This window comes from Balaenoptera musculus, chromosome 6 (genome assembly GCF_009873245.2).
Source record: "Balaenoptera musculus isolate JJ_BM4_2016_0621 chromosome 6, mBalMus1.pri.v3, whole genome shotgun sequence".
NCBI classification, from domain to species: Eukaryota; Metazoa; Chordata; class Mammalia; order Artiodactyla; family Balaenopteridae; genus Balaenoptera; species Balaenoptera musculus.
In genome coordinates this window covers 19,068,665-19,093,783 of record NC_045790.1, presented here as the reverse complement: position 1 = coordinate 19,093,783, position 25,119 = coordinate 19,068,665, and the positions used below count along the sequence as shown (strand labels likewise).

The following is a 25,119-nucleotide window of genomic DNA, read 5'->3' as shown; positions in this document are numbered from 1 at the left end:
AGCCTTTGTTGAGAAGGGTCTCCTCTCAGAGTGAGTCATGCTTTTGCTGTGAGCAGCCCCAAGCAGCTGGGCGCTCATCAGAGGAAACTATGACTTTTGCAAAGCAAACGTGCCGCCCTCAGCAGCCGAGTCCGGGGCCGGGGCTGCGCGGCCGTGGCCGTGCGGGGTGTTAGCGGTGGTAGACCGGCGCCGCTGCTCGCGCCCCCCAGCCGGCTGTCCCGGCCGCTCCGTCCCGCCCCGGGGACCGCGGCTCGCCTGCTATGCGCGGCAGCCCGCGCCGGGGCCGGCACCTGCAGCGCCCGGGCGGATGCGGCGAGCCCACGGAGGGGCATGCTTCCACGCACCAAGTACAATCGCTTCAGGAATGACTCGGTGACATCGGTCGATGACCTTCTGCACAACCTGTCGGTGAGCGGCGGTGGCAAGGTCTCGGCGGCGCGCGCGGCCCCGGCGGCGGCTCCCTACCTGGTGTCCGGAGACGCGCTGCGCAGGGCGCCCGACGATGGGCCGGGTAGCCTGGGCCACCTGCTCCACAAGGTGTCCCACCTGAAACTCTCCAGCTCGGGCCTCCGCGGCCTGTCGGCGGCCAGGGAGCGGGCGGGCGCGCGGCTCTCGGGCAGCTGCAGCGCGCCCAGCCTGGCCGCCCCGGACGGCAGCGCGCCCCCCGGCCCCCGCGCCCCGGCCATGCGCGCCGTCAGGAAGGGCCGACCCGGCGACGAGCCGCCGCCCCGCGCCCCGCACGCTAGCGACCAGGTGCAGGGGGCCGGAGTCACCTACGTCGTCAAGGTGGGTTCGGGCGCGGGCTGCCGGGTGGGAAAGCCCGGGCGCAGGGGCGTCCGGCACAGTGGGTCGCCTTGGAGGCCGGGAGGTGCGCACTCCTTCGCAGTCAGCTCGCCTGGCTGCGGGGACCTGGCACAGCAAAAGCGCCCGTTGCGCATCCATTGGGAGATGGTTTGAAATCGGTGACCTCACTCTGTCCTGGTTTCCCTTGGCTCCGCTCCTTTGGCATGCCTTTGCCACCTCGCTTTGCCATGTGTCCGGCCAGTACCCCTCTCGGCATGGACCACTATCCTTGGAAACTGTGCATCAGGCCTACCTAGGGTACAGTGAACATACTTGGAGGAACTGGGCAGCCCCTGCGATGGGAAAGACAGGTGGTGTCACTACTTCTGCTGTGTCTGCCCCAGGCGGCAGGGTAGGTGGTTTCATTTCTGCCACAGCAAGAATTTCCAGCTCCTTGCAGTGCAGGCCAAGTGCTGGCCTTGCTTTGTACCAGATGGGTTGTACTTTCTTATCCAGCAAGGTTTTCTTTAGTGTCTGCCTTTCATTCCATACCTAACTGTTTCGGTTAACAGCAGCAGAAGGAGAATTTGGGACTGTTTTTCCTTGGGGACTGTAGTCTTCCATTTAAATAGGCTAAAGAGAGCTGAGCCTCAGGCTGGAAAGGAGATTTTTTTCCTCCAACACAAGGAATTATACAATCACGCCGGATGTAGTCCACAAAATTCTTCCCTTATGCAAGTATTCTATGATATTTAAAGAACAAATACTCAGCCGCATTCAACTGGCCTGCCACATGCTTATCATGTCCTCCTGGCAATAGAGAACCACCACAGCGCTCTCCAGCTGGGCAGATAGCCTACAGACAGGGGGAAGGGGTCAAAACTACATTATTTCAGACTGGTCACTCCAAGGCATGGCTTTTTGTTTAAAAAGAAATGAGACTCAAACTCTGTCTCCACAGTGTTGTCATTGAGAAACCTGCAAGCCATCTAGTCAATACATACTGGCTACAGATCCAGTTTAAAAATTCTACAGATCACATCCCCAGGCAAAATGTATCTTGGTAATTTTGACCCAAATATTAAAGGAAACAGTTAACTTTGTGGATTATCTTTAACTATCTAAAAAGTACCGACAAAGGAATGTGATCATTAGTATTAAACATGAGCCTTTTCTCCTTTTGAAGCTGCTTTTTAATTTCATCTTCATTCTTAACTTCTGAAAATGGATTAATAATATATTTTACAAAAGGGATGAAGATCAGCATAAAGTATGCACAGCAGGTTGAGTTTATTATAAAAGAAAAAGAATATTCTTCTTGTATTTCTTCTTTAAATTATATAACCAGGAGCCAAAAACAAAAAGAAAAAAAGAAAAAACAAAACCAAGCAAAAATCCCTGACAACTCTGAGGTGAAGAGGTGATGCTAGAGTATATTACGTGGCATATTAGTATAATTGCTATCTAAAGAAAAAAACAGCCTACGTTTGAAATAGACGGATGTTGGCAAAGCTTTTTATACCTGTCATGTTGAACATAGAGGGTAGTTTCCAAATGGAGGGAGAATTTTCAAACTTATGCCTTTAAAGTTTTCCTTAAAAAAAAAGAAATCATTCACTTTGCTTAGGGCTTTACTCTTGCTTTTTGAAGGATGAAGGCAGACATCCAGTTCTAAATGTCAGTTGTGGCTGAAGAATGATGAGCAACTAAAACTAGTCTGCTCTGCTGGACCATTAGGTTGTGACACACCCCGCAGCAGTAGCAGCAACACTCAAATAGACAGAAGGCTGGGTCTGCCCAGAACCTTCTGGATTTCAGGTCACATTGTTGTGCCATGAGATTGTAGTGACCTGGGGGCATATAGTACGGCCAGTCAGTGCCCCTTGCTGTGGTCTGGTCCATCTTCAGTGGTGAATGGCGGCAACATAGGAAGCTCAGTCTTCCCTGGAGAAGTTTGAAATCACACAGCAAAGGAGACCAGACACTAAAGGACAATTTCTTCTGTGCATGTTTGAGTCACAATATCACGTGGCCCTCTGTTGGTGCACATTTCTGAATTACCCATGCTGAAAAATTCTCTTGAAAAATCACAAAACTGAAAAAAACTCTTGAAAAATCACAAAACTGAAAAAAACTTGAAAAATCACAAAACTGAAAAAAAACTTAATTTGGTATTATTTGCTGATTTGTAAATAGTTTTATTGGTATCTTTACTTTAAAAGATCTCTGGTAGATAGAAAGGGGCAATCTTTATAACATGCCTGTAAGTCAGCTGCAAAATCTAAAGGCTTAGGGTTTGGGAAAGAACTTCTTATTCTCTTTGATTTAAATGTATTTCTAAATTAAGGAAAACCCCCAAATGTTTTCCAGTTTCCTGGAAGATTCATCTGCTGTATAATTATAGATTTCCTGCCTCATAGAAATACCTACCTACAGATAATATTAAGATATTGCACACAGATTTATTCTTCAAAAATATTTTAACGTAATCTACTTACATGAAAGTGGAAATTGTAAAATCCCGAAGTCTGGCTGGGTTTGATCAATTAGGAAACATCAAACTATTTGAACAGCAGGTTGTAATATTAATTAATGAAGGATTTAAAATTTAAAAATAGAAGTACCTGAGCAGCAGTAGAATTCCAAGCTCAGAGCGTATTTAATTTGTCCTTCATGCCTTCACTTGAGTCTGCTTTTAATAGCAGCATGAGGTTATGCAGATGAGGAAGAGTCCAGGCAGCCTCCAGGTTTGTATTTATTTACATGAGGAGACCCCACTGGCAGCACCTTTGTACCTGCCTAAGTATGCCTGACTCTGGGTTTTTTCTTTTGGTGACAAAAGGGAAAGAACAAGAAAATATGCCCTTTATAGACAGAAAAGGAAAATCATAACAGCAAAGAGCAATGAATATTTTCATTAAAATTCTATTTTAAAACTATTTTAAATTTGAACTTGAAAGGCCTAGAGAAACACAGACAAGTGTTGATTACGCTGCTGCCCACTTTCAAATTCTATTGCCTAAAAGTCCAAGCTGGAGAGGAGCCTGAGTGCCCATGGGGGCTGATAGGAGTCTTTAGCAGGTCCCAAAGGCACTATTTGGGTGTTCCACCTGCAGATCCACAGAGAGAACAGTTTAGGAAGGGAAGATAGGCATGAACAGTTGGGAGTCAGTTCTTAAAAATAGGCACTGGCTGAGGTGGAGGAGCCATTTGAAGACAAGCGTGGACTTGAGGTTCAGCCTTGACACCGCCCGCCCCCCAGCAGCGGAAGGCAATACTGTGTGGGAGGTACCTGGGTTAGCTGGCAGCCCTGGGGGTGTTCCCCAAAAGAAGGGCTCTCTTTACAGCACATCACGCCACAGACTCCAAACAGGATAAAAGTGACCACATTTAGGACTGACCTGAGTGCCCATGGCAAGAATCAAGAGGCCCAAGTGTTCGCTGATCACCAGCAACACAGTGAGAAAGTAGGTTATGTGTCCATAAATCCCATGATGCCTCCCTCAAACAGCTGAGGTTTTGGTCTGCAAAGAGTGTTATATCTTTACTGACAATAGCTCTATGATACGAGCTGTTTACAGGAGATTTTAACAGAGAACTACTGAATTATTTCCTGGTATGCTGGATTGTTTTTCTTTTGGAATGAAGCCTTGTTTTTACAAGAGCTCTTTAAAAAATATTTTGTTCCTCCCATTTGAGAATCTGATGATATTTAGGGTGGTATAAATTATTCATTTTATTTATAAATGTTCTATTGCTTTTTATAGATGGTCTTTATTAACTGTACTCTAAAATTTATTCTCAGTTGGTATTTTTTTCACTGTCTTTAAAAATATTTTAAATCTTTTTCTTAGCAAAAATATCTAAACTTTTTTCTTAACATTGTGTTCTTTTGATAACTGTGAGCTAAGGTCATATTAAACTGTCATCAACAAAGCTGTTTCAAGTATAGCCATGATATATCATTATGGTGAGATTGATTGAATTTTGTTTTAATTCTAGATTAAAAAATTGTTCCTTGATGTAGAATACAACTTTAAAAGTTGATTTTTTTCTTAAAATTGTTGAAAAATCTCATCAATGGGTGGCTTACATGTAAATTGTCTAAATCATTTGAAAAACAGTTTAAGAAACTCTTTTGAGATTAATAGACAAAATTGCCAATTTGATCTGGACATCTCTTTTTTTATGCGACACAAGTATAACAGATGCATTAAATATGTGTGTGCACATATACACTACATCACACATACACCACACACACCACACATACACACATACATAGCCCACCTCCCCACATACACACACACACACACATACATACATACCCCGTCCCCCCACATATACACACACACACACCACATCACACATACACCACACACACACACACACACACATACAGTAGACAACTTGTAATGACTTTGGACAGGGTCGTTAGAAAATAGTAAATGTTTTATTTCCAGAAATACCTGATTATGTCATTCATCACGTTTATATTCATGTTTAAGAGAAAATAATTCCAAAAGATAAGTGTTTGATGAAACTTTAACCTCACAAAGAGTAGACTTCTTGCTCTTCTACGCTACCACTCTGTTCTATCTTTGAATATATGTCATGTTTTTGGGGAATACATGATAAATATCACTGAAGCAAAATAGTGGTAATGGGACGCTTGGGCAGCAAACATGTAAAACATGTAAGAGGCTGGCTTTCCAGCCAACAGGCTCATCCTGAAGGCTGTGTGAAGCCTGCAGCCCCTTGCTTGGTGTCGTGTCTCCCAGCAGGGACGTGGCCTGGACGTGGAGGGTCTGGGGGGCGCCTGGACACTGGGACCCCAGATCCACTTGGCCACCTCAGAGTGTGGAGCTCAAGAGGTCAGCCCCCCTCTCTGGACCTTTACATGGGGCCGCAGGAAGTAGAGGGCAGGTTGTGCTCAGCCAGGCCCCTGTGGCATGGGGGAGGAGGCGGGTGTCATGGCTGGGGCAGTCCCTTGCTCCTGCACCTCATGCATCTGGAAGAACGGGGCTTCTGGGCTGCACCGCGGTATCAGGGTGTGCTTCTCCTGGCCAGGGCCAGACCCCATGGTACTGCTGCCCAGAAAGTTTTGTGGGGTTCAGAGAGAAGCACAATGAGGATTCAGCATTTTAAATGAAAATACCCAAGGGCAAATGAAGCTAAATGGAATTACTTAATTTAGAAATAAGACGGTTTCACGAAATTGAGTTATTTGTAGTGAGGTGGATGGACCTAGGGTCTGTCATACAGAGTGAAGTAAGTCAGAAACAGAAAAACAAATACCATATGCTAACACACATATATGGAATCTAAAGAAAAAAATGGTTCTGAAGAACCTAGGGGCAGGACAGGAATAAAGACACAGACGTAGAGAATGGACTTGAGGACACAGGGAGGGGGAAGGGTAAGCTGGGACGAAGTGAGAGAGTGGCATGGACATATATACACTACCAAACGTAAAATAGATAGCTAGTGGGAAGCAGCCGCATAGCACAGGGAGGTCAACTCGGTGCTTTGTGACCACCTAGAGGGGTGGGATAGGGAGGGTGGGAGGGAGACGCAAGAGGGAGGGGATATGGGGATTATATGTATACGTAGAGCTGATTCACTTTGTTATACAGCAGAAAGTAACACACCGTTGTAAAGCAATTATACTCCAATGAAGATGTTATAAATAAAAAAAAGAAATAAAATAGTTTCAGATGAAATGGAAAGAAATGATCAGTTGTGCATATTTCCTGGGTAAAGGCCAAGAAAAAAACTAGAATTTTAGCGTGAAAAGTCTACAATATGCAGTGGATAAAGAATGTCTTTATGGTGGGAGGCATTAAGTGTAAGAATGCCCTACTGAGTAGGTGAATGTTAACTCTGTGTGTGTGTGTGTGTGTGTGTGTGTAAGTGCACAACAGGATGGATGCTGACCATGGGGTGTGTGTGTGTGTGGGTGTGTAATCATACAATAATCTTACAAGTTGCTTTTGGTCCTGCAAATTCGTAAGTATTGATTTTCAGTTGAGGTAAAGGAACAACAAATCATTCTGTCCCCATGTGGTTTCGCCTCTTCCCTCCCCCCTACCAGGGTGGCATGCTGCTGTGTGTCAGTCTGTGCCTCCCAGCACTAGGATTGGCGAGGTTTCCCTAAAACAAACAGAAGGGCACTAGTTAAACTTGGAGGGTGGGGGGGCCAGGAATCTCCATGAGAACCACTGGATTCCAGCAAGATGCCAGGCCAAAGACTGAGTTTCCATGGTTCAGGCAATGCTGTGCTCTTCACCTTGGTGGACAGGTGCTGTGGGCACCCCTGATATGCCTGGGAGGAGGGGACCAGTTGCTGCTCTTCTTGGGGAGCTGGCATCCCCTTGCATCCTCTTGACTCTGTGCGGTGCCTCAGGCTCGGATCAGCCTCTGCTCTTGCTCTGGCAGATGATGGCAGCTCAGGGCATCCATGGTCTTTGGCCCTTGGATTCTGGGCTCAGACTTGCCTTGCCTCTTGACAAGAGAGGTCTGGCAAGTTCCACCACCTTCCAGCGGAGATCTGGGTTTCTAGCCATGATCTCATCTCCTGCGGGAGCTGTAGGGAAACCTAGATGCCGGAGGAGAAGCTGCAGAGAAGGGAGAGCTGAGGGGCTGGAACCTCACCTTATCACTGGTGTTCCTGATGCCCAGCAGCATCAGAATATCTGAAACCCCTCAAAGCCAAGGCTTTCTGAGAAAGAATGTTCAAAGAGCTTGTTGTTACGATGCTGCTTACTTTATTTTTATTTATTTATTTATTTATTTATTGGCCACAGCAGGTGGGATCTTACTTCCCCCACCAGGGATCGAACCAGCGCCCCCTGCAGTGGAAACGTGGAATTTTAACCACTGGACCGCCAGGGAATTCCCAACGCTGGCTGCTTACTTTAGACTTGAAGCCATCCTAGTGTGTCATTTGAAATGTGTAGTTTTCCTAAAGTGAACGCCCCTCAGAAGAGCATTTCCTCACTTCTGTCTATTGAATGGGCAGAAAAAGCAACAAAGATTTCTTTCCAAATTTTAAGAATTTAAACTTGTACCAAACCTGCAAACTCAGCGGAACTTGACTTTCACCCAGCTTCGCACCAGTAGTGCTCTCTGCTGGGATCCTGCTGACAAACTTTATTTTATCAAATTCCAGTAAATATAATTGTTTGGCATTCTAGAGGGACTGACAGACCAGGTTCAATCCTATTGCTTTTTGCTTTGCAAATATTCAGCATTTCTAATACCATTTGCCCATATAGAAACCTTCTGTTTAAAAACATCTTGAAAAACCACAAAACAGTTCTAGCTCTGTTAATGGAAAACTAGCCCTAGCCTGGTTTTCAGCAGAAACACTATAAAATCGGGGTCCTTTGTACTTTCCCCCAAAGAGGGAGTAACAACGCTTTTATTTCTTGGGAGAAAACAATGAAAACATCACTGTTTTGAGTGTTCTTTGTGTGGAAGAGCCAGCCCCTTTCACGACACATCAGTCCTCCTGGAGGTGGACGCAGTGTATGCACGCAGCTCGGTCCTGCTGGGACCACTGGGCTGCACCATGTCGGATCCTGAAGAGCCCTTTACCTCCTGGGATTTGGCACGTCCATCTCACTTCCTTTCCCCCCAGACCTCAATTTGGACCCTCTGATCTTCCTGAGCAGAGGCCTGTTCAAGCAGAAGTCCCCACAGCCCGCTTCCCCCAACACTGAATTATTTCTAAAAGGCAGGAATGATGAGAGGGACAGGCAGAGAAAGGCAGCCTCCGGAGGCTGGGACCTGTCTTCAGATGGGCCCCAGGGCCCCCAGAGAAACACGGTCATGGACTCGAAAGGCAGACACTGAACGGCCACCTTCTCTTGCTGGCAGCAGAGATGTCACTCTTGTGATGTCACTCACCTGGTTCTTTTGTAAACCTTTCTTTATAAAATGTAGACGTTTGCTGTGGAAATGTTCAAACATACATACGACATACAAAACATATCAACATTGAAAAAAAGAGAAATGATCTAAGGTACCCGACAGCCAGCTTCTACAGGTGTCAGCTCGTAGCCATCGGCACCCCTCCCCTGCTTCCTGAATCCTGCAGAGCTGGGGGCGCTCCCACATCAGCACTGACAGAACTCAAGGTTCTGATGAGTAGGTTGCAGGGTTAGGCTTAATAGCGGTTCCAAGTCTGGCAGAGCGCGGTCAGGGTCACAGGCACTGGAACATCCCTGCATTCGACTCTGTGGTCCCCGAGGCAGAGGAGGTGGGCCAGCCTCTGTGATTCCTCCTTCAGAGGTGATGATATTGGGATTCAGGAGACGCCTCTGATGGGCACCCCCAGGGGGTGGGGTAGGAGCTGTACCTCCACACCCACCCTGCTCAGGCTCCCCTGGACCACCCTACTTCCTGGCCCCGGGGGGTTCTCCTCTAGCAACCAGATGATCTTTTTAGGAACAGGTTTTCTCCCAAATTGCTTTTATAGTAGTGGATTAGTCCAGGGTCTCCAGAGAAAGAGGACCAATAGGATGTGCATATATATAGAAGGAGATTCGTGATGAGGCACTGGTGCCTGTGATTATGGAGGCTGAGAAGTCTGCAGGGTGAGTCAGCAGCCTTGAGACCCAGGAAGAGCCAGTGTTTCAGTTTGAGTCCAAAGGCAGGAAAAAGCCATTATCCCAGCTTGAAGGCCATCAGGTAGGAGGAATTCCCTCTTTTCCCAGGAGGGTCAGTCTTTTGTTCCATTCAGGCCTTCAGTTGATTCGATGAGGCCCACCCACATTAGGAAGAGCAGTCTGCTTTACTCAGTCTATCCATCTGAATGCTAAAGTCATCCAAAAACACCCTCACGGAAACACCCAGAATCATCTTTGATCACGTATCTGGGCACCCAGTGGCCCAGCCAAGTTAACACGTGAAATTTACCATCACAGGCTGTACACAAACTTTTGGAGTCTCATCTAGAGTGGTCACTAGCTGACCCAAACACTTAAGGAGATTAATATTCTCTGGAAGAATGGAGATGAGGGTAAGAAATGACAAAATAACCCACCTGGAAGAGTCTCAGGTTTCTTTGCCATTTCTATGGGCACCAAATGGAGACACCTTTAAAAATTCCTCAAACCTAACCCTCAAACTAAGGTCCTGGAATATGAGACAGATGAACTATGACCCCTGCTCACCAGAAGAGCTGTGAAATAGGTCTTTATAGGACCAGTGGTAATAGTGTGTGTCTGTGGTTTGTATACTTGCCCAGAATGGAGGCTGGAATGGCCTCCTGCACCTGATGAATGATGGTGTCACAGCTAACGTCATCACCAGAGGTCTTAACAAGTTCACTGGTCCCACTGGTCTCACTCCTTCAGGACCACCCCCCTCCAGACTCTCCTCCTGGTCTCTGAGCTGGAGACACTGCTATTTTATGGATGGTTATTTGTGAGGCGGCGGTGGCTGCACGATCTAAAGCACTGAGCTGTGATTTTTTCGCTGGAAGTAGCAACTCCTTTAATAGATAATAACCTTGTTTGCAGAGTGACTTATTTACTTACATGGGAGAAGAAAATAAAAGTCATCAAATGATGGCCAGCAGGGGGAATTCTGATGTTCCAGTGTGGCCCACAAACTCCTGTCCTTTTATTGCAAATACCCCCCGCCTCCCCCTGCCCCAGCCCTCATTCCTGTGCTATCTGTTGGTTAAGGCTCCCAGGGCAGGGGTATGCTGGGAAACGTTAACACCTGGCTTTGCAGACAAAAACGTCATGATTTATAGGGTTCGCCAATTCTTGTGGTATAAATAGTTATACCCTGCTGCCACTGGGACGTGGGAAATGATGTGCAGTAACACAGCTTTGCAGAGTCTTAACTTCAAGGGTGTGGACGATAGTAACATGTCACACAATGATTAGCAAGTGATGAGTTTTGAGTATTACCTTTAAAAAAATATAACTTATCTTTGTGGACCTCGTCCTTAGGCTTCTTGTACCTAAAACAGCTTCCCCTCCAAGCATCCCTTCTTCCCTCTCCCACCCCCTCCTTCCTCATTTCACTTTCTCTCATCTAATTCACACCAACATGAGACAGTTGGCTTCTCCCGATCCGCGGACAGTGTCTGGAAAAGGTTCCTCGGTGACCCCCTAATTATAAAATCAAAAACTCCTTTTCACTTGGTGCTGTCACCTCACAACCTTTCTCCCAGACTTCCGGCATCTGCCGTGCAGGTTCCTCTTTATTTTTTCTTATTCCTGATTATTTGTGAACAGTCTTACCCTCTACTTATTAATTTATTCCTCCATCAATATACTAACCAATTATTTCATTCAGCTAGTGTTTATTGAATTGCCATTCTGGGGTAGCCCTGTGCTAGGAGTTGGGGATAAAGAGGTGATTAAATAAGCATGCTTCCTGCTCTTTCAGTGCCAGTAGTAGAGACAGATGAGAGAAAATACCAGGAGATCACATTGGTAGTGAGGATACAGAAATCAAGACTGGCTTCTCTGAGGAGGTGATACGGAAGTGGAGCCCTAGATACCCAGGAAAATGGATGGGATTGATGTGCAGATGTTTTTGTGCATGAGTGTGTGTGTCCGTGCGTGTGTGTTGCATTCTAGGAGGAGGAGATAGAAACTGACAGTATCCAATGTAATTAGTGTATTGAGTCAGGGGGAGGGTACCCAGGAGGTGGCCAGCACCAGGCAAGTGCAGTGGGAAACCACTGGAGATTTTCTGAAAGATTATTCTATCTTCTGTGCGGAGAACAGATTGGAAAGGCAGAAATTAAAGTAGAGGCAGTTGGGAGACAATTAGGAGGGGTGACGGTGGCTTGGACCAGTGTCATGTGTCAAAGGGCAGTGGCATACATTGGGCCCAGGTCTGTATTGCTTACTGACCATGCAACGTGCCCATCCACTGTTTCATGGCCTCTTAAATGAAACAGGTCTCAAACTGAATTCATGACCTTTCCCACCTACATTCTGTTCCTCAGTTAATGGTGTCACTGCTCACCTGCTTCCCAAACTCGGGACCTCATCGCCATCCTTGAATACCTCCTTTTCCTAAACTCATTACATCTTTTCAATCACTAAACTATCATTTCTGCTCAACAGGGTTTCAAATCTTCTTTTCCTTTCCTTTTGTCCTGATTCGTGCCTTCACCATTTCTTTCTGTGATTATTACAATAAACTAACTGGTCTTCAGATGATTGCTTTGGGAAAAACTCTTTTTAAATTGGCTAAAAAATATAATATAGTCTTACTTAGATGTTTCAAAGTTTCCCTTCAGCTGCCTTCCCTTCTAATTTTCTTCCTCTCAGAGGTAATCACCATCACCTGTTATTTATATTTCCAGACACACACATACACACTTTTTTTTCTTCCTTTCTTTTATCTTTTCTTTTTCTTTTCTGTTTCACAAAGCAAAGTATTCTACATACATAGTTCTGTGACTTGCTCTTTTCATTTAATATGCTTTGGAAATCTTTCAATATTAGTACCCATAATTCTGCTTCATTCTTTTTGGCATTTGCTTAATATTCATATACAAGGAGGTGCTAATACTTATTCAGTCAGTTCCCTATTGTTAGACATGTAGATAGTTTACAATTTATCACAGATTGTAAAATAATGAACATTCTTCTACATGAATCTTTCCATTTGGGCAAATATTTTTGCCTGTGTGTACAATAAGTTTTCGCTAATATTAACCTTTTCTTTTCTTATTACATTCATGGGACCTAGAGTACAGTAATCAATTCTATTGGTGAAGGTGACTTTTTTATTTTTTAAATTTTTTAAAAATTTTTAATTTTTTTTTAACATCTTTATTGGAGTATAATTGCTTTACAATGGTGTTAGTTTCTGCTTTATAACAAAGTGAATCAGCTATACATATACATATACCCCCACATATCCTCCCTCTTGCGTCTCCCTCCCACCCTCCCTATCCCACCCCTCTAGGTGGTCACAAAGCACCGAGCTGATCTCCCTGTGCTATGCGGCTGCTTCCCACTAGCTATCTATTTTACGTTTGGTAGTGTATATATGTCCATGCCACTCTCTCACTTTATCCCAGCTTGCGCTTCCCCCTCCCTGTGTCCTTAAGTCCGTTCTCTACGTCTGTGTCCTTAAGTCCGTTCTCTATGTTTGTGTCTTTACTCCTTTCCTGCCCCTAGGTTCTTCAGAACCTTTTCTTTTTTTTTTTAGATTCCATATATATGTGTTAGCATACAGTATTTGTTTTTCTCTTTCTGACTTACTTCACTCTCTGTATGACAGACTCTAAGTCCATCCACCTCACTACAAATAACTCAATTTCATTTCTTTTTATGGCTGAGTAATATTCCATTGTATATATGTGCCACATCTTCTTTATCCATTCATTGAAGGTGACTTTTTCACTTCTGGCTACAAAGGCAGTCTTCTGTACTTACTATAAAGGAGGACATTTACTATTATATACATTTTTACAAGTTAAGAAACATTTCCTATAACCCTAGTTTTCCAAATGAACTTCCAAATTAGTTTTCAGCATTTGAGATAAATATATATTTTTCACCCTTTTTCTGTTAATGTGGTGAATCATTTATCTTTGTAAAATAAATATCTCTCATCTTTCTAATTAAAAGCTCTCTGTTGCTTGCCTTTGCTTGTAGAAGTCAATGCAAATGCCTTATTATGACACACAAACTTTCATGGTTTGGCTTCAGTTTAGCTCTTGAGCTTCATCTTTTGCCCCTCAACCACCAATATTTCAGCCACATGAAACAGCTTGTTTTCCCCAAACCAGTTGCAACTCTGGCCTTAGCTCAAATTCTCCCACTCTGGGCCCTTTCTGTCCACTCCATCTTGGCCTGAGATAACTCTCTGTTAGCTTTCAAGACTCAGTAGCAGAGTTTATGAGGCAGAGTTAATGATCACTTCTTAGGATCTCCATAGCCCTGTGGGTTTGTCTTTGTGTTCATTGATTCAATCCATGCTAAGTGGGAACCTACCGGATGCCTATTGCTGGGGCTCCTGAGAACCCAAGATGAATTAAATGGTCCCTGCTTTCAAGGAAATCATTCTCCAGAGGGGGCTTTACAGGTGTGTGATAGAAGGCCATGAATTGTGGAAAAGGAGGTCAGCTGGCTCTTCCCAAAACTTCCCTGGGGAAAGAGCCTGTGATAAACACTTAATATGTGAAGATGGAGGAATCAAGGTGACTGTAGGACACTGGGGAATGTGACAGAACAAAAGAGACTGGTGAGGAGGGTAACCTGTGGGCCTATTTATATATGGTTGGTGATTAAGAATGTAACTTCAGAGAGGCACATTTTGAACTCCATTCTGCTTAAAAATCCCTTGATGATTGTTCTTTCCATGAACTGGCATGTATGACATAGCCCACCCAAAGTCTTTACAGGCTGTTCCATAGATGAGAAGCCTTATTAGCAGACCCATGAATTCTGTTTTTATTGCTTTTTTTCCTTAAAGCTAATTACAGAAGGGTTTCAGTAAGAGAATCAACTTTAATGAGAGCCATGAATAAGTATTATTAAGGTAAAATGTTGTATAGCCAAATGTCACCAGGACGTTTCCAAACAGAAAGCTAAACCCCTGAACACTTCCACGTGCCCCCACCTTTAATTAAAGCACGTGGATTTATGAAAAAGAATGAGGGAAAATGAATGTATCAACAAGTATTTTTTGAGGGCTCAGTTACTCGCCTTGTCCTGTGGAAGGTATTGTAGATTGTGAAAGAGGTACAGGGTGATTTTCCGAAAGGAACTTGTGATCCAGTTGAGGAGGAAAAGCTGCTCCATTTTAAAAAGAAAGAAAAAAATATCACGTTTAATAAGGTGCTAATGGCATGGTGAGAGATTGGTGGTGGCTGGAGTTATCAAGAAAGGCTTCTCAGAGGGTGTGGGATTTTTTTCTGGGTCCTGAAAGATTGTCCAGATCTGGGTAGGTGGAGGGATGGAGGATGTTCAAGCAGAAGAACCGGAGTGAGAGACACTTTGGAGGTGGGAGTGGGCACGGCATTTGACTAGCGGGGTGGGGGGAAAGACATTCCACTGCAGACTGGCCACAGTCAGAGGGACGCTGAGATGTTGGCTGCCATTTGTCGGTAACAGGGGCTGTAGCCTCTTGGAGTCAGGATGCTGCCTGTTCAATGGCGGAACCAGTCCATTGCTGGTCCTTGTTGGATTACACTAGACAACCTCCCTCCATGAGGCTGGGAGCTGGAGGTATATTTCCCTCGCTTTCTCCTCTCCAAGCTAAACATTTCTCACTCAGTCAACAGTCCTGATCTCACGATATCCTGGATTCTCTTATCTGTTTACGTCTTAGTTTGTAAATTACATTTAAGAGATTTTGCTCATGTAAAGAATTTGGTAGAATTGCTTGGGTTGGTGTATATTCTATTTGTAGAGTTTTGTCCTGTCCTGAGAATAATTTGGACCTTAGTTCATATGCCTACACAACAGAGATAAATTCATCTTTGTCTAAGATACAACTGCTCCTTTTTCTAAGAAAGGATGATAGGGTTTTCTTTATGGCTTATTTTTTTTTTTGTAATTTACAAGCAGATGATTTTCAGAGTCACACTTCCTTTTATCTAAAGGCTCAGTGTAAACTCACCTCTGCCCTCCCACCCTCCTACTATAGGCCACTCAACAATTGAGAACTTCCAACCATCAACCTTTGTCATCAAAACTCAGAATTGTAATTAAGAAGTCCAGTGGAATCATCACTGGGAATAATGCCACCCATAGAACAAAGTGAATGTCCCACAACAGAGTGGTGCTATAAGTTCTGATGCATTCAAAACCATGCAGTAACATACAGACATTTAAAACAGAGAGTTAGAATTTTATTATGGTTTATTGGAAAAGCGGCATCGCTGGCTGAGAAGAGCATGGTGCAACAACGTGTGTGTAATATGAACTGATTCTTAGAGTAGAAACAAACAAGTACAGAAATGCTTGTATATATCCACAATTACAGATGGAGATTTCCACAGCCCACTCTGAGCAACTGATAGGCTACTGTGCTGAAAATCATCAAGGATATACAAAACTGAACAACGTAATCAACCACAGAATCTAGTAGACATCCACAGAGTCCTCCATGAAACCACAGCAGAATAAACATTCTTACCAAGTGCCCATGGAGCATCTACCAAGACAGACCATTCCTCAAGCCATAAAACAAGCAAATCTAACCAAGTTTAAAATAATTGGAATCATACAGAGTATGTTCTCTGACCACAATGGATTCAAATTAGAAAGCAATAAGGAAAGACAGCAGGAAAGTATCCAAACACTTGGAAATTAAGCCACATGCCTACAAATAATCCATGGGACAAAGGACAAATTTCAAAGGAAATTTTAAAATACATAGAATTGAATGAAAATGAAACTACATCATATCAAAATATGTGGGACGCAGCTAGAATAGTGCCAAGAGGGAAATATATAGCCACAAATGCTTACATTGGAAAAAAGTTCTCCAACCAATAATCCAAGTATCTAGCTCAAGACACTAAAAAAGAACAAAATAAAGCCAAAGCAAGCAGCCAGAAGAAAATAACAAAGATAAAAGCAAAATCAATGTAATGAAAAACAAAATCAATAGAAAAAAGTCAATGAAACAAAAATCTGATTCTTTGAAAAAAATCAATAAGATGAATAAACCCAGCAAGACTGACAAAGATCAAAAGAGAGAAGATACAAGTCACCAATCCTAGGAATGTAGAAGGGGTTATTTCAACAGATCCTGTAGCCCTGACAAGGCTTCCAAGACAGCTTGGCCGTGTTCTCAGTTGTTAGAGTGCAGACCCTGGGCTGGCGTTAGCTCCCTAAGAGCCAGGACAGTGAGGCGGGCTCCAGGCAAAGGGAGCGTGGCAAGGAGTGGAATGCAAAGCCAGGAATCCAGATACAGTCTGGTGCAATTAAACGGAGGCCCAGTGCTGAGACTGGGGCTCAAGGCCCTGTGAGTGGGCCCACAGAAGAAGGCTGGCTGGGCTAAGAAGGTGGCTGTTGGCACTAGGCCTGCAAGGGGTTCAGCTACACAGAGAGAAGCTAAGCAGACCTCAGGGGCCATCTTGTCCAATAATCTTTTTATTTATTTTTTGAGGTGGTGGGAGGTGAAGAAAACCAATGCTCAAGGTGAGAGAATGTATCTTCTGAGACCAAGCAGCTAGTTCAGTGTCAGAGTGAGGATGAGAGTGGTGAATGGAGACACGCTCCATAGGATAAAGAGGGCTGGTCAGCTTTGCCTCCTTTACACATGAACTAGAACAGGGCTTTAGCTGTAATACCAATATGTATTTTGGGAATATTTCTTCCATCTTTTCCTTTGACTTTGAATAGCAGATGTGGCCTATTGCGTTGCTGTGATTTTCAGATGAAATGAAGCACAGTGATTTACTTTTAACCAAACCCCAGTCATACTTCCTCTCTCTGACTCAGCTTCCTCATCGTAAATGAGATGGATGACACACGCCACCAGCTAACATTTACAATGACATCCTGGCTCTTTTGACGAAAGCCTATATGGCATTTGTATTAATATTTTTCCCTGTGAGATGAAAGATTAAAAGAGAATTGTTGCACTAGCTAAGGAAACGTAAGACATAGGGTTCCTATGGAACCAAATGGCTAATTTCTTCCCTGTAAGGGAGCTGAAAAGAATCTGATAAAGGAAATAGGGAAACTGAAAGTGGGTTGTTACTTCTGTCAACATCCAACCCATTATTCCCACAAGACTGTCCTGCGGCATCTACCTCTTCACATCATGTGACCTTTGTGCCACTGCACCGGAGACACATTTCTGGCTTTACTCTTAACAGCAGGTACCCTGGGTTCTCTGGACACATGACAACTCTACTTAACTCTTAATCTTCCCTTCCATAGGGTGATGCCCATCAGGAAGAGGTGCATCTGAGCCTCAAGTCCCTTGTCTGAAATGGGGGTGACTACAGCATCGTCTTATAGAGTAGTCAGGAGGAGTGCAGTGAATGAACATTAGTAGGGCAACTGGCACAGTGCCTGGCAGGTGACAGAGGCTTCCTGAAAGTTTGCTATTTGAGCCATCTGTGTCCCTATTATTGAATCCGGAGCTCACCTCTCCAAAGTTCCATGAATCAGGGATGACCTCTGTCTTCAGTCAAAGAGATTGATTATTCATTTGCTTTAGTCAAGAAAGAGTACTGTCATATCACAAGATTGTAGCTTCAACTCTGTGTCAGCTCAGCCTCCTAACATGTGAATCCATTCCAGGAGATGGATGTGATGGTGCAGCACTGCTCTTGATGCCAGTGAGGTGGACGTGAGGCTGAGACTCGATGGGATGAAAGCTGGGAAGTGATTGCTTGCTCTTCCTGGTGCCTATTTTAGGTTCTCAGCTTCACAGCTTCTGCAAATTTTCTTTGGGGCTGCAGTATGAACAGCATGGGTTTTGTCATGGAGGGTGAATAACAAGGTAATTGCCAGTAACTGGTTTTGAAAACCAACCAGCTGGTTTTTGCTGCTGGAAAGAAGCAGCATGGGTGCTGGAAACAGGTTGCATTGTGGGTGTGTGGTGTCTATGCGGCCATAGATTCCAGTGTCAGTGTTGAAGTTGATAGGTTCTGGTAAAGAGCTTGACAGCTGCCTTATAAGCCAGGGAACAGAAACTGAGCTGTTATAGGGCTTCAAACAACATTTATTATAAAGCCAAGTGATTCTGGTGGGTTGATTAGAAATGATTTTCATCTTTTGATGCTTGTTTGTGTTTTCCAAATTTTTGTACAATGAACATACATGATTCATCAGAAAAAGTTGAGTATTAAAAATAAAATGACTTTGAGGGCTTTCTTTTTTTTTAAGTTTTTTAAAAAATTAATTAATATATTTATTTTTGGCTGCGTTAGGTCTTTGTTGCTGTGTGCGGGCTTTCTCTAGTTGTGGCGAGCGGGGGCTACTCTTCGTTGTGGTGCGTGGGCTTCTCATTGCGGTGGCTTCTCTTTGTTGCAGAACACGGGCTCTAGGCACACGGGCTTCAGTAGTTGTGGCGTGTGGGCTCAGTAGTTGTGGCTTGAGGGCTCTAGAGCACAGGCTCAGTAGTTGTGGCACTCGGGCTTAGTTGCTCCATGGCATGTGGGACCTTTCCAGACCAGGGCTCAAACCTGTGTCCCCTGCATTGGCAGGCGGATTCTTAACCACTGCGCCACCAGGGAAGCCCGAGGGTTTTCTTAAAAGCAATGATCTTTTATTCTTTTTGTTGACTACATAGTAGACCATGCAACCTTGAATGTTCAGCTCAAAGAGCACCATATATATACAAATACATCACACCCACACAAGTACCTGACAAAGACCAAAAGCATATTCCCACATCCTCCCAGGCTTCCTCGTGCCCCAGCCAGTCAGGACCCATCCAAGAGTACCCACTATTCTGACTTCTGCCACCACTGATTAGTTTATGTCCATGAACTTTTAAATGAAAAAAAAGCTATGATATTGGCAAGATTAGTGCTGTTAAGTATGGGCCATTCTTCTTGTGTGGACAGTAACATTTCAATAAACTCAAGGTTATTTTTAGAGGAAATCTTATAAATATATAACTTTTAGGATACAAAATCCCATATAAAGTAGATTAGGCAAATTAATTGATGAAATCTAGAGTTTTCCTTTTCTCAAATATGTACAGCCCGGTGTGGACCTCACGGTTCTGCTGAACAACATGCAAGCTGAGTACGAAGCCCTGGCCAAGCAGAACCGAAGGGACGCCGAGGCCTGGTTCAATGAAAAGAGTGCTCCGCTGCAACAGCAGATCTCTGAGGATGTGGGAGCCACCACCTCAGCCCAAACACTGGAAATTGAACTTCAGTCTCTCCTAGCCATGAAACACTCCCTGGAGTGCTCCTTGACAGAGACCCAGGGCAACTACTGTGTGCAGCTGGCCCAGATCCAGGCTCAGATCGGGGCCCTGGAGGAACAGCTGCACCACGTCAGGACAGAGACCGAGGGCCAGAAACTGGAGTATGAGCAGCTCCTGGACATCAAAGTCCACCTGGAAAAAGAAATCGAGACCTACTGTCTCCTCATCGGTGGAGATGATGGGGCTTGTGAGCCCAAAGGTTACAAGTCTAAAGATTATGTATCTGGAAATGTGGGAAACCAAATCAAAGATCCGGCCAAACCCACAGTGGTTAAGAAAGTCCTTGAGGAGGTAGACCAAAGCAGCAAAATACTTATCACCAGGCTCCACTCCCTGGAGGAGAAATCTCAAAGCAATTAATTTGATACACAAGAGAGAGCATATGCCAAATACTCTCTGAGAAGAGAAGGTGTTATATATCTGTCTGGAAAAATGAGCAAGCCTAAGAAAAAGGTCTGTCCTCTTGCCTTTCGGTTACTGAAATATAATCTCTCTCTGGGCAATCAATAGCATTATCAATAGCATCTTCCCATTCATTTGGAAGAACGTCATGTACAAATGTGATGACTCATTTGATTACCGTACAGAAAATGCTGTCAATTCTTTGTAGTCAGTAAACCTTCTTCCTTTAAAAAAAAATGTATATAGGTACAAACACTCATAACAAATAATCTTAACTTTAGCATCACTATATCAAATCATTTTGGAACCTGAAATTATTTCATAGCAATACCAGACAGGATTACATGCCATGTTATATAAGTGGGAGAGTGGGCATGGTTGACTTGAAAATTGTGAGAAGGTGCTCTTTTTTTTAAAATTGAAATATAGCTGATTTAAATGTTGTGTTAGTTTCTGGTGTGCAGCAAAGTTATATATATATATATATATATATATATATATATATATATCATATATTATTTTCCATTATGGTTTATTACAGGATATAGAATATAGTTCCTTGTGCTATCCAATGGGACTTTGTTGTTTATCTATTTTGTATATAATAGTTGGTATCTGCTAATCCCAAACCCCTAGTTTATGCCTCCACCACTCCCTTTCCCCTTTGATAACCATAAGTTTGTTTTCTATGTCTGAGTCTGTTTCTGTTTTATAAGTAAATTCATTTGTGACATATTTTAGATTCCACATATAAATAATAACATACGGTATTTGTCCTTTTCGTTCCGATTTACTTCACTTAGTATGATAATCTCTAGGTCCATCCATGTTGCTGCAAATGGCATTGTTTCATTCTTCTTTATGGCTGAGTAATTTTCCATTATATCTATATATAGATATATATTTACCACCTCTTCTTTACCCATTCATCTGTCGAGAGACATTTAGGTTACTTCCATGTCTTGGCTTATAAATAGTGCTGCTATGAACATTGGGGTGCATGTATCTTTTTGAATTAACAGTTTTCTCCATATATATGCCATGAGTGGGATTGTTGGATCATATGGCAACTCTATTTTTAGTTTTTAAAGGAACCTCCATACTGTTTTCTACAGTGGCTGCACCATTTTACATTCCCATCAACAGTGTAGGAGGATCCCCTTTTCTCCACATTGTCTCCAACATTTGTTATTTGTAGAGAAGTGCTCTTGAACACAAGAGTTTGTGATCGACTTGCTAAGATAGTTGGGCCACAGCTAACTTCAGCAGTTCTAAAGGATTTTTCAAACCTAGAATTTCTGGAACAGAATTTTGCTTGAATTTAAAGTCCCCACACAGGGACTTCCCTGGTGCTCCAGTGGTTAAGAATCCGCCTTCCAATGCAGGGGATGCGAGTTCGATCCCTGGTCAGGGAACTAAGATCCCACATACCGTGGGGCAACTAAGCCCACGCACTGTAACTACTGAGCTCGACTCTCTAGAGCCCATGCGCCGCAACTAGAGAAGCCTGCACGCCACAACGAAAGATCCTGAATGCTCCCAAGTGCCACAGCTAACACCCTACACAGCCAAATAATAAAATTTAAAAAACAAACAAACAAAAAAACAGTTGCCACACATTCTATAAGTTGATGACATTTGAACTCTATTTGATAGTGGGTGTAGTAGCCCTTACATGTGCTCACCACTGGGGTCACCCAATGGGGATTTGGGGATTTGGATGAAAGAGGTGAAGTTCACAGCTTGCCCTGGGCCTTTGGGTTCTCACAGGTTGTTGAGTGATGATTCACCAAGTCAGAGATGAGACTCAGGCAGGAGCTCGTTTATAGTGTACTTTATGCCCCACATATTTAACTCAGATTTCCTGGAGAACAGTTCATCACATGTGCCAGTTCCCCATAGAACCTGAAGCCATTCAAGTCCCTAGCGGTTGGTGCCACTAACAACAAAATCCTAAAAAGAGATTCACTGACCATTATTGCAAATCCAAAAGTCTGTACACAACCTTACTAAATATGGATACTTCTAGTTAGTAATGTTTAGCTTTCTCTTATGAAAGCAATACATGCTAATTGCAGAAAAAGTAGAAACTAGAGAAAAGAATAAAGAAGAAAATTAAACTTACCTGTAATCACAATTTTTCATAGTAACTGCTATTAAGATTTCCATGATGTTTTTTAGCCTTTATTTTTACTTATGCAAAATTGAGATCAGGTTCAATGATTCTCCAAATTATTCAGTATTATTAGAAGACTTTTTTTTTTTTTTTTTTTGGCTGCGCCATGTGGTGTGTGGGATCTTAGTTCCCCAACCAGGGATTGAACCTAGGCCCTTGGCAGTGAAAGGGAGTCCTAACCGCTGGATGGCCAGGGAAGTCCCTAGAAGACATGGTTTTTAAGGATTGCATAATATTCTATCCTATTGAAGCATTATAACTTAAACATTTTCTTATCTTTTAATATTTAGGCTATTTCCAATATTTATTACTATAAAAGCTTGGGTATCAATCATTCATTCATTTACTCAGTAAATTGCACTGAGTTTATTATACTCAGGCCCTGTACAGTTGCAGAGGGTACAAATTGGGGATAAAAAAACCAGATGTAGTCTTTTGCCTCATAGAGCTTACATTCTGGTTAGGAAGTCAGAAACAAATGAAATAAACAAGCTAATCAAATAAAGACAATTTAAAGACTAATCAAATAATTTAAAAATACAGCCATGCCCTGAAGAGCCAAAATAATCTTGATAAAGAAGAAAAAAGTTAGAGGACTCACATTTTCTGATTTCAAGACAATATGATACTGGCTTAAGTATAGATATATAGATCAATGGAATAGAATTGAGAGTCCAGAAATAAATCCATACATTTATGGTCAATTTATTTTTGACATAGGTTCCAACACTGTTCAATGGGGAATTGTCTTTTCAGCAGATGGTGCTAGGACAACTAGATATCCACATGCAAAAGAATGAAGTTGGACCCCTTCCCACATCATATATAAAAATAAACTTATGCTGGATCAAAGACTTTAAGAACTAAAACCACGAAACTCATAGAAAACACATAGGGGTAGATCTTTGTGATCATGGATTAGGCAATTGTTTTTTAGCTATGATACCAAAAGCACAAACAACAGAAGAAAAATAAATAAATTGAACTTCATTAAAATGAAAATTTTTGTGCTTCAAAGGACACTGTCAAGAAAGTGAAAAGGCAACCAAAGAATGGGAGAAAATATTTGCAAATCATATGTCTGATAAGGGACTGACATCCAGAATATATAAGGAATTATTATAATTCAACATTAAAGACAAAAATAACCCAATTTAAAAAAATGAGCAAAGGATTTGAACAGACATTTCTTCATAAAAGACATACAGATGGCCAGTAATCACATGAAAAGATGCTCAACGTCTTTAGTCATTAGGGAAATGCAAATCAAAACCACAATAAGATATCACTTCACACCCACTAGGATAGCTGAAATAAAAAAGACAAACAATATCGAGTGCTGTTGGTGAAGATGTGGAGGAATTGGAACTCATATGTTGCTGATGGGAATGTAAAATGCTACACCTGCTTTGGAAAAAGTTTTGGTGGTTCTTCAGAATGTTAAACATAGAGTTACCACATGACCCAGCAATTCCACTCCTACATATACACCCAAGAGAACTGAAAGCGTATGTTCACATGAAAACTTGTACATGAATGTTCATGGCAGCTTTCTTCATAATAGCCCCAAAGTAGAAATAACCCAAATGTCCATCAGCTGGTGAATGGATACAATGGAATAATATTCACCTAGGAAAAGGAATGAAATACCAACACATGCTGTAACATGGATGAGACTTGAAAATATGCTGAGTGAAAGAAGCCAGACACAAAAGGGCACATATTTATAATTCCACTTATATAGAATGTCCAGAATTGGCAATTCTGTAGAAATAAAATAAAAAGTAGATTAGTGGTTGCCAGGAGCTGGGATGGAGAGAGGGCGGAGACTGCTAATGAGTCTCTACCCAGGTTTATTTTGGGGGTGACAAAAATGTTCTGGAGTTAAACAGTGGGGAAGATTGTACAATATTGTGAATATACTGAAAATGACAATTGTACATGTTAAAAGGATGACTTATTATAGCAGATGAATTATATCTCAATCAAACAGAATTGCTAAAAATGTGGGCATGTTAAATAAAATGAGCCAGAGGGAAGAGGGGACTTGACTTCATCAAGCATGTGAAGTCTGAATGTCAGAGCAGTCATCTAGGTGAAGAAAGGAGGAAAGTGTTTTAGATAACAGGGCACAGCGTGAAAGGTCTCAGGAGGGGGGTGTGGAGGGGCCATGCCTTTTCTGATGGGCCCCTCATTATTTTCTTAGATTAGGTGAAAGAGACTAGGCATTAAAATGTAAATAAAAATCTCATTTCCGAGGCAATGAAGTTCATTGTAAAAATTATGATTTTCAGGTAAATAGTAAAATGAAAATAAATCACATCTTGCAGAGTTGGCAAAGAGGGAGGGGAAAGGTGCTCTCACACACCATGAGCAGGTGTATAAATCGGTACAAGTTTTATGAAAAGCCAATTGAAATACTTATCACAGGAGTGTGTTGTGGATGAATAGTCAGTGTTCTGAATATAGTATAGGTAGCTTTCACTCATTGTGCCTGGCTTAATTAATGCTATTTGTTTAAAATCCATGCTGTCTCGTATATTTCTCACAATAATTCCATTTTACAGATGAGGAAAAAGAGACTCAAAAAGGCTCAGTGGTTGGCTGCAGTTCACACAACCACGAGGTGGGTCTGTAACCTAGGGCAGTATGAATCCAAAGTCCACTCTTGTCTATCGAGCTGAATGCAGAAATATGCAAAGCTTCACAAGGCTTTGTTATTCGCCAGCCAGCAAAAGTGACATGTGCCTTTCTTAGAACTGTCTTCTTATGCTTTTAAAAGAACAGAAGACAGAGGAGTGAAATTTGAGGTCAGTGGTTTTCTTGTTCATTTTTATATTGTAGTGCTTGGCACATAGAAA

At 42.8% G+C, this 25,119-nt stretch overlaps 1 protein-coding gene across 2 annotated transcripts in view; it reads left to right on the top strand.

The window, feature by feature from the left end:
* The first annotated feature begins 330 nt into the window (after positions 1–330).
* SHC3 (SHC adaptor protein 3) overlaps positions 331–25,119 on the top strand; it is a 145,759-nt gene continuing 120,970 nt past the window's right edge. For both annotated transcript variants that reach the window (XM_036854312.1, XM_036854311.1), the window contains exon 1: positions 331–786. In XM_036854312.1, the coding sequence (XP_036710207.1) occupies positions 331–786 (456 nt within the window). The remainder of the gene's footprint in view (positions 787–25,119) is intronic.